We start from the raw sequence: 12,289 nt of genomic DNA on the forward strand, positions 1-12,289 counted from the left end.
TTTTATTCAGATTTTATAGAATATAAACATGTTTTAAATATGAATCGAAGGAAAGACAGACAACGGTTGCTACCGGACATTGAAATAAATAAATGGGGAAAGTTTGTAAATTTGTCTCGGACCGGGACTCGAACCCAGATTTACCGCTTCTAGTGAGCGTTTTCCTTTACCACTTCGGCCATCTGGTAACTGACCAGTGTAAATTTCAATCTCACTCTCACACTACTGGCATACCTCCCATTAAGACTCTATACTCGCAGCATCCGCTGTGGGACCCTCTTTGTGTTACGAAATCCCGATAGCTTGTCAGCTACAAGTATATTCTTTCGTGAGTCTGAATGGGGAACTAACAAATCACTAGATCTATAAGCGTAATTTGGATGAGTGAAAATTTTTCGCCGGCCGCGGTGGTCTCGCGGTTCTAGGCGCGCAGTCCGGAACCGTGCGACTGCTACGGTCGCAGGTTCGAATCCTGCCTCGGGCATGGATGTGTGTGATGTCCTTAGGTTAGTTACGTTTAAGTAGTTCTAAGTTCTAGGGGACTAATGACCACAGCAGTTGAGTCCCATAGTGCTCAGAGCCATTTGAACACTTTTTTTTGGAAATTTTTCGCAAATACATTTTGCGATAGCCTTACTTGAAATTTTCCCGCCGGATAGAACATTTCGTCAGCTTTCAGGTGTGTATCCGAACAGTATTATTTCTTGCTCTGATATTTCGGCTGATAATGTTACAGCCATCTCCAGGAGGAAAGAGATGTAAAGACTACGACGTTTCTACCATATGTGGGAAATGTTTCTCCAAAAACTACCAGAATAATGAAGAAGTGTAAAGTGGGTGTGATGTTCCTCCAACCGGCCAGAGAGGCAGCTCAAAAATGGTTCAAATGGCTCTGAGCACTATGGGACTCAACTGCTGAGGTCATTAGTCCCCTAGAACCTAGAACTAGTTAAATCGAACTAACCTAAGGACATCACAAACATCCATGCCCGAGGCAGGATTCGAACCTGCGACCGTAGCGGTCTTGCGGTTCCAGACAGAGTGGCAGCTGTTCTGGGATTTGTGAGAGGTGATACGCTCTCACGAACGGCCGATATACATAAAATTCTTATTTAGTAAGGTAAAAGGTGCATTGGGCAAACAATATGCTCCGCACAAGAACGGTCCATCAAAAAACTGAGACACGCCCGCCTTCTACATCCCAAGAAATCTGCAGTGGTTGAACATTGTATTTAAAATACTGGTCACATCCTCATCGTATAGTAATTCAGTGGCCTTGACACGTGCTATAAAGCAATTAGCAGACAACGAACTCAACCGAGAAAAGGACTTCCAGCTCGACAAGTTGTGACAACCACTCAATTCTCGCCTGCTCTCTCAGAAATAAATTATTGTTATGAGTCTTCGCTGCCTTGCCCTCCAGGTCTTTCCATCCAACTTCAGAATAATCAACTTGCTCACTCAGCGCTTGCTCGTTTTTTTACTCATATACGCACAAAGTTTTATCTACGACTGTCGGTCTCATGGAGGTTTAATAAGGGGAGATGGGGCTACAGAAGTAACGCTTTGACCCCATCTTAAATGCTCAAAAACATTATCAGACTACTTTCTACGAGTATTTCTCCTTCCTAATTTCTGTCGTTTGCAAGCAACAGTTGTTTTAGAAATTTAATGTTTCAGTCCTTTCGTGAATGACGTAGTATCAGGAAGGCATTATCAGACATTTTTCTGGTCTTAAATGCATATTTTATGCAGTAATACGAATTATTCGACCTGTTTAATGTAATTTTTCTGCCGTTATACATTCCTGATAATCAAGAAGTCGAGGATGTGATGTGAAAAAATTACTTTCGTAGACCAACATTTTCCTTAATACGGCTGGACGAAAGTGCTGTTCGGTCTACGTCCTCTTCCCGGAAATGCTGGGAACACATTATCCTAAATTTGGTCGGTTTCCAATCTTTCCTCCTCACAGTACTCACCCACAAACCTCTTAGTGCTGGACTGGCATGAAATCTAAGGCCAAATGAGAGATATAAAACCACTACAGTAAAAGTAAACAGCACAAAAAAAGTTATGTATATAAAACAAAATATCGCTTGAATTAGTGGACTTACGAATGAAACGTGATTGCTTTCCACTTTAAACTACAGTCTGAACAAGTAGTGCACCCATAAATAAGGCACACCTCTCATTATTAAAACTCCATGTTTTTTCTCGTTGCCCGCGGCAGCGTTACATCTGACGCAGCCAAGGACGCACTTTTCAGATAGCTTTAGGATTATTAGCCGAAATATCGGAACAAGATATAATACCACCCTGTCCGTAGGTCCGGAAGGTCAGTGACTATATTTCGATTATTTGTAGCTGTTTGCGTAATATCTGCATGCTCGTCCATTGTGTAAACGTACACTGAACCACAAAAAACGTTTCTGAAGAGCTGTTTTGAGGACCTGTACAAGCAAATTTCTCTTCTGAACCCCATCAGTCACAATATTCGTTTTGTTGTTGTGTTTCTGGTCTGGACCCCATGGACGTTCCCTCGTTTTCAGGCTGATTATGCAGGTACAAACGTGCCGAGGCATGTTTGGTTATTTAAAAAGAGCAATTGTTTTCATAACAGGTCGTCCTTTAAAGGCCACAAAATCTGCTACACAAGGTTTCCCGAAAAGGGATTTACACTGTTTCAACTTCAATAACTGGGTAGGCATTAATGATAACGTGATAAAGTTTTGATTATATGGTGCAGACGTGATTATTGTGTGTAGCCATTCATTTGTTTTTCTTTTGACTTTATTTTCAGTTGCCAGTAGCTACACGTAAATAAGAAACTGAGCTTCGTCCTTACAGGCCTCGCAAGGCGCAATGGTAGCGACCGACCACCGTCTCATTTTGAGCCGATAGGCGTCATTGGATGCGGATATGGAGGGACATGTGGTTAGCACATCACTTTCCCGACCTTTGTCAGTTTTCGTGACCGGAGCCGCTACTTCTCCGTCAAGTAGCTCCTCAATTGGCCTCAGAAGGGCTGATTGTAACCCCCCCCCCCCCCCACCACCACCACCAAAAGCGCTCGATATACCAGGACGGTTACCCATCGAAGTGCAAGCCAAGCTCGACAGCTCTTAACTTCGGTGATGTGAGGGATGGGAACCGGGTTTACCTCTGCAGCAAGTACGTTGGCGCAGGTAAATAACAATGTGGCTAAAAACCTGTCCTCGAACCAAAGAAAGGGGCTTTAAAGTGTTACCTGCAATGTGAAAACATGAAAGAAGTGCAGAGACGCAGGCGGGCAGAGTTTGATGCTGCGTCACCCTCACGTGTATCAATTAAGAAATCACGCGAGAGGTTTACGAGGGAAGGAATCGTACGTGACCTGAAGAAGGGACGGTGTGGGAGGAAGAAATCGGTAGCGGACGAAACAGGAGTGGGTGCAATGGTACAAGCTTTCACAAGATCCTCAATGAAGTCCCTAAGGCAAGCTACATGTGAATCAGGTGTAAGCAAGTCAAGAGTTACCTGTTTTTAAACGCTAGCAAAGTGGATACCTTACATTCCCAAGTAGAAATGATAATTAAATCGACACCCTAGCTGCAAACAGGCGTTCTTTCGGGAACAGATACTACCTTCATATATTCCCAAGTTGCTTCAAGCGATGAACGAGAACGATGCGGTTAGGCGCCTCGAATTATGTGACTGGATTTGCTATCATGAACAGTTTACTCTTGTTATTGCTTGTTTTGATTATATGACGTTTCAAGTGAATGAAACCACAGTCACCAAAACTGTCTATCCTGGGCAACAGATAACCCCATGACACGGAAGAACAAGCTGTTAACCCACCTGGGTTATCAATGTTGCGCGCTATGTCTGTTAGAGAACTTTTAAGGTCGTTCTTTCCCGAAGGAACAGTGAAAGGTGTAAAGTACCTTACCATGTTGCAGAAATGAATTGGGCCAGCCGTTAACCAACTGTACGGAGATAATGATGATTATTTTTTTTTTCAAAAAGATGATGCACCGTCACATTACCTTCGTGACGCGAGCGGCAACATTTGTTGAGTCGTGGATAGGCCGGGAAGTAAGTGCGGAGTTTCCGCCAAGATCCCCCGATCTAGCACCGTTAGACTTCTATTTGATAGACTCCGTCTACGCTAAAAGCTACTCACGTACGGTGAGAGACATGAGAGAGGCGATTGTGACTGCCTGTAAAGCAATTCCAATGCAAACCATAAAATGTGTGTCTATCTCTTCGGTAGTGAAGCAGACGCCATATTGCTGCAGATTTAATTTTGAACAACTTCAACAGGAAAACGTTACTAGTAATGTCGAGACTTTCTACGTGACTTAAAAATTCATAGTTTTCGTTATTCCTGTTCGGTTTTAGCAAATTATATCCAACCACTTGTTCACAGCTAGATACGTACCTAAAGACTGGAAAATTGCTCAAGTCACAACAATACCAAAAAAGGGAAATACAACTAATCCGCTAAATTGCCGGCCCACATCACTAACGTCGATTTGCAGTAGGGTTTTGGAACAAATACTGCCTTCGAACATTATGAATTACCTCGAAGAAAACGATTTATCGACACGTAGGCAGCACGGATTCAGAAAATATCGTTCATGTGAAATACAAATAGGTCTTTACACTCATGAAGTAATGACAGGGGATGTCAAATTGACTCCATATTTCTAATTTCCAGAAGGCTTTCGACACTGTTCCTCACAAGCGTCTTCTAAGCAAACTGCGTGCCTACGGAGTATCGCCTCAGTTGACCTCAGTTCGTGACTTCCTGTCAGAACAGTCACAGTTCGTAGTAATAGACGGAAAGTCATCGAGAAAAACATCAGTAATATCCGACGTTCCCCAAGGAAGTGTTATAAACCCTTTATTGTTTCTTCAAAAATGGCTCTGAACACTATGGGACTCAACTGCTGTGATCATCAGTCCCCTAGAACTTAGAACTACTTAAACGTAACTAACCTAAGGACATCACACACAGCCATGCCCGAGGCAGGATTCGTACCTGCGACCGTAGCAGTCGCACGGTTCCGGACTGCGCGCCTAGAACCGCGAGACCACCGCGGCCGGCCTTTATTGTTTCTGATCTTTATCAATGACATAGGTTACAATCTGAGTAGACCTCTTAGACTGTTTGCAGATGATACCGTTATTTACCGTCTTGTAAAGAATTGAAAAATGATTTAGATGAGATCTACGCATGGTGCGAAAAGTGACAATTCACCCTGAATAAAGAAAAGTGTGAAGTTATTCACATGAATACTAAAATAAATCCGCTAAATTTCGATTACGCGATGAGTTACTCAAATCTGAAGGCTGTAAATTCCATTAAATACTTAGGGATTACAATTACAAATTACCTAAATTGGAACGATCATATAGATAACGTTGTGGGTAGAGCAAACCAAAGACAGCGATTCATTGGCAGAACACTTAAAAGGTGGAACAGGTCTTCTAAAGAGACTGCTCACACCACGCTTGTCCTCCATATTGCGGAGTATTGCTGTGCGGTGTGCGATCCGCATCAGGTGGGACTGACGGATGACATCAAAAAAGTTCAAAGAAAGGCAGATCGTTTTGTATTATCGCGAAATAGGGAAGATAGTGCCACAGACATGTTACGTGCATTGGAGTGAAAATCATTAAAACAAAGGCGTATTTCATTGCGACGGGATCTTCTCATGAAATTTCAATCACCAGTTTTTTCCTCCGATTGCGAAAACCTTCTGATGGAATCCACCTACATAGGGAGAAATGGTCATCACGATAAAATAAGAGAAATCAGGGCTCGCACAGAAAAATTTAAATGGTAGTTCTTCCTGCGCGCCGTTCGAGGGTGGAACGGTAGACAGACAGCTTGAAGGTGGTTCATTGATCCCTCTGTCAGCCACTTTATTGTGAATGTTGTTGTTCTGGTCTTCAGTCCAGAGACTGGTTTGATGCAGCTCTCCATGCTACTCTATCCTGTGCAAGCTTTTTCATTTCCCAGTACCTACGCAACCTACATTCTTCTGAATCTTTTTAGTGTATTCATCTCTTGGTCTCCCTCTACGATTTATACCCTCCGCGCTGCTCTCCAATACTAAATTGGTGATTCCTTGATGCCCCAGAATATGCCCTACCAACCGATCCCTTCTTCTAGTCAAGTTTTGCCACAAATTTCTCTTCTCTCCAATTCTATTCAATACCTCCTCATTAGTTACGTGATCTATCCATCTAATCTTCAGCATTCTTCTGTAGCACCACATTTCGAAAGTTCTATTCTCTTCTTGTCTAAACTATTTATCGTCCACGTTTCACTTCCATACATGGCTACACCTCACAGAAATACTTTCAGAAACGGCTTCCTGACACTTAAATCTATACTCGATGTTAACATATTTCTCTTCTTCAGAAATGCTTTCCTTGCTATTGCCAGTCTACGTTTTATATCCTCTCTACTTCGACCATCATCAGTTACTTTGCTCCCCAAATCGCAAAACTGATTTACTACTTTAAGCCTCTCATTACCTAATCTAATTCCCCCCCAGCATCACCCGATTTAATTCGACTACTTTCCATTATCCTCGTTTTGCTTTTGTTGATGTTCACCTCCTCTCAAGACACTGTCGATTCCGTTCAGCTGCGCTTCCAATTCCTTTGCTGTCTGTGACAGAATTACAATGTCATCGGCGAACCTCAAAGTTTTTATTTCTTCTCCATGGATTTTAATACCTCCTCCGAATTTTTCTTTTGTTTCCTTTACTGCTTGCTCAATATACAGAATGAATAACATCGGGGAGAGGCTACAAGCCTGTCTCACTCCCTTCCCAACCACTGCTTCCCTTTCATGTTCCTCGACTCTTATAACTGCCATCTGGTTTCTGTACAAATTGTAGATAGCCTTTCGCTCCCTGTATTTTATCCCTGTCAACTTCATAATTTGAAAGAGAGTATGGCAGTCAACATTGTCAAAAGCTTTCTCCAAGTCTTCAAATGCTAGAAGTCTAGGTTTGCCTTTCCTTAATCTTTCTTCTAAGATAAGTCGTTGGGTCAGTATTGCCTCACGTGTTCCAACATTTCTACGGAATCCAAACTGATCTTCCCCGAGGTCGGCTTCTACTAGTATATCCATTCGTCTGTAGAGAATTCGCGTTAGTATTTTGCAGCCGTGACTTATTAAACTGATAGTTCGGTAATTGTCACATCTATCAACACCTGCTTTCTTTGGGATTGGAATCATTGTATTCTTCTTGAAGTCTGGGGGTATTTCGTCTGTCTCATACATTTTGCTCACCAGATGGTAGAGTTTAGTCAGGACTGGCTCTCCCAAGGCTGTCAGTAGTTCTAATGGAATGTTGTCCACTCCCGGGGCCTTGTTTCGACTAAGGTCTTATATAATACGAGGGCAGTTCAAGAAGTAATGCAACACATTTTTTTTCTGAAACAGGGGTTGTTTTATTCAGCATTGAAATACACCAGGTTATTCCCCAATCTTTTAGCTACACAACACTATTTTTCAACGTAATCTCCATTCAATGCTACGGCCTTACGCCACCTTAAAATGAGGGCCTGTATGCCTGCACGGTACCATTCCACTGGTCGATGTCGGAGCCAACGTCGTACTGCATCAATAACTTCTTCATCATCCGCGTAGTGCCTCCCCACGGATTGCGTCCTTCATTGGGCCAAACCTATGGAAATCCGACGGTGCGAGATCGGGGCTGTAGGGTGCATGAGGAAGAACAGTCCACTGAAGTTTTGTGAGCTCCTCTCGGGTGCGAAGACTTGTGTGAGGTCTTGCGTTGTCATGAAGAAGGAGAAGTTCGTTCAGATTTTTGTGCCTACGAACACGCTGAAGTCGTTTCTTCAATTTCTGAAGAGTAGCACAATACACTTCAGAGTTGATCGGTTGACCATGGGGAAGGACATCGAACAGAATAACCCCTTCAGCGTCCCAGAAGACTGTAACCATTACTTTACCGGCTGAGGGTATGGCTTTAAACTTTTTCTTGGTAGGGGAGTGGGTGTGACGCCACTCCATTGATTGCCGTTTTGTTTCAGGTTCGAAGTGATGAACCCATGTTTCATCGCCTGTAACAATCTTTGACAAGAAATTGTCACCCTCAGCCACATGACGAGCAAGCAGTTCCGCACAGATGGTTCTCCTTTGCTCTTTATGGTGTTCGGTTAGACAACGAGGGACCCAGCGGGAAAAAACCTTTGAATATCCCAACTGGTGAACAATTGTGACAGCACTACCAACAGAGATGTCAAGTTGAGCACTGAGTTGTTTGATGGTGATCCGTCGATCATCTCGAACGAGTGTGTTCGCACGCTCCGCCATTGCAGGAGTCACAGCTGTGCACGGCCGGCCCGCACGCGGGAGATCAGACAGTCTTGCTTGACCTTGCGGCGATGATGACACACGCTTTGCCCAACGACTCACCGTGCTTTTGTCCACTGCCAGATCACCTTAGACATTCTGCAAGCGCCTATGAATATCTGAGATGCCCTGGTTTTCCGCCAAAAGAAACTCGATCACTGCCCGTTGTTTGCAACGCACATCCGTTACCGACGCCATTTTAACAGCTCCGTACAGGGCTGCCACCAGTCGGAAGTTAATGAAACTATACGAGACGAAGCGGGAATGTTTCAAAATATTCCACAAGAAATTTCCGGTTTTTTCAACCAAAATTGGCAGAGAAAAAATAATATGTTGCATTACTTATTGAACTGCCCTCGTAATAACAATAATAATAGGCCCGATCCATCCGCTTAGGAATGTAACCAAAAGTCCTCCAAGATATTCTCTCGACTTATTACGCAGCACTGCCGGGAACTTTTTCGGGAAACCCTTCGGTGTCGATGCGTGGACAGTTAAGACAGGTGAAGCCCCGGGACTGCGTTGGCGGCTATGGGTCTTCCGGCGCGACCCCGGCTGTTGATACTCACCGGCACGAGGAACTTGCGGACCTCGGCGAGTGCGTAGGCGATGCGCGCGTGCGCCTCCGCGGGCGGCGCGAACGCCGTGATCTCGACGTGCAGGTCGTCGTTGAAGTGGGCGTACTTCGGGTCACTGGACGCGCGCAGCTCCTCCTCCTGGAACAGACAGAGGCGGGCTTCACGCGTGGGCCACCCAGGGTCGGGGACCTTGCCGCAGGGCGCGCGGCGAGGTGCGGCCGCGTAGCTCGTGAGCACGACCGAGGCAGGCAGCCAGGCGCGCTACCGCACCGTTACATACCGCTACATAGTAGAGACGCCGAAATGAATTGATACATAAATTTAATATCCAAACAGAGAGGTCCAACTGCACTACTGCCCATTAAAATTCCTACACCACGGAGATGACGTGCTAAGGACGCGAAATTTAACCGACAGGAAGAAGATGCTGTGATATGCAAATGATTAGCTTTTCAGAGCATTCACACAATGTTGGCTGACATGACGAAAGTTTCCAACCGATTTCTCATACACAAACAGCAGTTGACCGGCGTTGCCTGGTGAAACGTTGTTGTGAAGCCTCGTGTAAGGAGGAGAAATGCGTACCATCACGTTTCCGACTTTGATAAAGGTCGGATTGTAGCCTATCGCGATTGCGGTTTATCGTACCGCGACATTGCTGCTGGCGTTGGTCGAGATCCAATGACTGTTACCAGAATATGCTGCAGTATACAGAGAAGTTGCAGCATTAGAAAATTGTAGCGAAATGCAGGAAGATCTGCAGCGGATAGGCACTTGATGCAGTGAGTGGCAACTGACCCTTAACATAGACAAATGTAATGTATTGCGAATACATAGAAAGAAGGATCCTTTATAGTATGATTACATGATAGCGGAACGAACACTGGTAGCAGTTACTTCTGTAAAATATCTGGGAGTATGCGTACGGAACGATTTGAAGTGGAATGATCGTATAAAATTAATAGTTGGTAAGGCGGGTGCCAGGCTGAGATTCATTGGGAGACTCCTTAGAAAATGTAGTCCATCAACAAAGGAGGTGGCTTACAAAACACTCGTTCGACCTATACTTGAGTATTGCTCATCAGTGTGGGATTCGTACCAGATCGGGCTGACGGAAGAGATAGAGAAGATCCAAAGAAGAGCGGCACGTTTCGTCACAGGGTTACTTGGTAACCGTGATAGCGTTAAGGAGATGTTTAGCAAACTGAAGTGGCAGATTCTGCAAGAGAGGCGCTCTGCATCGCGGTGTAGCTTGCTCGACAGGTTTCGATAGGGTGAGTTTCTGGATGATGTACCGAATATATTGCTTCCCCCTACTTATACCTCCCGAGGAGATCACGAATGTAAAATTAGAGAGATTCGAGCGCGCACGGAGGCTTTCCGGCAGTCGTTCTTCTCGCGAACCATACGCGACTGGAACAGAAAAGGGAGGTAATGATAGTGGCACGTAAAGTGCCCTCCGCACACACACCGTTGGGTGGCTTGCGGAGTATAAATGTAGATGTAGATGTAGAATATGGATTCAGTGACTTCAGGAAGGTAATACGTAACGCCGTGCTGGATCCCAACGGCCTCGTATCACTAGCAATCTAGATGACAGGCATCTTATCCGCATGGCTGTAACGGATCGTGCAGTCACGTCACGATCCCTGAGTCAACAGATGGGGACGTCTGCAAGACAACAACCATCTGCACGAACAGTTCGACGACGTCTGCAGCAGCATGGACTATCAGCTCGGAGACCATGGCTGCGGTTACCCTTGACGCTGCATCACAGACAGGAGCGCCTGCGATGGTGTACTCAAAGACGAACCTGGGTGCACGAATGGTAAAACGTCATTTTTTTCGGATGAATCCTAGTTCTCTTTACAGCATCATGATGGTCGCATCCGTGTTTGGCGACATCGTGGTGAACGCACACTGGAAGCGTGTATTCGTCATCGCCATACTGGCGTATCACCCGATGTGATAGTATGGCGAGCCACTGGTTACACGTATCGGTCACCTGTTGTTCGCATTGATGGCACTTTGAACAGTGGACGTTACATTTCAGATGTGTTGCGACCCGTGGCTCTACGCTTCATTCGATCTCTGCGAAACCCTACATTTCAGCAGGATAATGCACGACCGCATGTTGCAGGTCCTGTACGGGTCTTTCTGGATACAGAAAATGTTCGACTGCTGCCCTTGCCACCACATTCTCCAGATCTCTCACCAATTGAAAACGTCTGGTCAATGGTGGCCGAGCAACTGGCTCGTCACAATACGGCAGTCACTACTCTTGATGAACTGAGGTATCGTGTTGAAGCTGCATGGGCAGCTGTACCTGTACACGCCATCCAAGCTCTGTTTTACTCAATGCCCAAGTGTATCAAGGCCGTTATTACGGTCAGAGATGATTGTTCTGGGCACTGATTTGTCAGTATTTATGCACCCAAATTGCGTGAAAATGTAATCACATGTCAGTTCTAGTATAATATATTTGTCCAATGAATAGACGTTTATCATCTGCGTTTCTTCTTGGAGTAGCAATTTTAATGGCCAGTAGTGTATTTCTGCTACGTTGTACAATTTTTCCTGCTTTGGGAGCTATGCGTCTACATCTACGTCATATACAACAGAAATTTTGCAAGGCTGCGTTTACTTTTCCACAAAACAGTTGAAACGGATGAGAGTACAGCAGAAAATTGCAAGGAATACAGAACCTAATCAACTGCAACATACATAACGGTAGAAAAAAGTCTTCTTCTTTTTTTCCGGTTTAACGAATTTTTACACAGATTCTGGCGACTAGTTAATGTACTCAGTATAGGATGTGACCACCTCTGGCAGCAATATAGGCCTGAAATCGACGGGACATGCTGTGAATGATGTCACCAATCTCATGTTCTTCCTGCAGAGCTGCTCACAATTTTGTAGAGATGCAAATCGTCTCCCTCATGTGTCCCAGACATGCCCCATGGGAAGGTCAGCGTTGGCCGCAATGTTGATGGTTTATTGATAGCAAAAGCGATTTTCAATCACATAGTGCTCATCTTCAGTGCTGTGGTGTACAAATTATACTCATAGACACCGGTATCAAGTTATCAGTGACCAAAACTGAGAAGTGATCACCATAATAATAGAGTTATTGTGATCGCTTCTTAGTTTTGGTTACTGATAACTTGATACCAGTGTCTATGAGTATAGTTTTTACACCACAGCACTGAAGATGATCACTATGTGATTGAAAATCAATTTTTCTATCAATAAACCATCAATATTATGGCCAACGCTGACCTTCCTTTTAATTTAACATATATGGTCGTTGTGCACACAGCAC

At 44.5% G+C, this 12,289-nt stretch overlaps 1 protein-coding gene across 1 annotated transcript in view; it reads right to left on the reverse strand.

Moving 5' to 3' along the window:
* The window catches only part of LOC126195480 (KH domain-containing, RNA-binding, signal transduction-associated protein 2-like), a 380,097-nt gene that overhangs the window by 89,122 nt on the left and 278,686 nt on the right, over positions 1-12,289 (reverse strand). Inside the window, exon 4 of the mRNA XM_049934110.1 lies at positions 8,959-9,105. Coding sequence (XP_049790067.1) covers positions 8,959-9,105 — 147 coding nt within the window. The remainder of the gene's footprint in view (positions 1-8,958; positions 9,106-12,289) is intronic.

Source organism: Schistocerca nitens, chromosome 7 (assembly GCF_023898315.1).
Source record: "Schistocerca nitens isolate TAMUIC-IGC-003100 chromosome 7, iqSchNite1.1, whole genome shotgun sequence".
Classification (NCBI taxonomy): Eukaryota; Metazoa; Arthropoda; class Insecta; order Orthoptera; family Acrididae; genus Schistocerca; species Schistocerca nitens.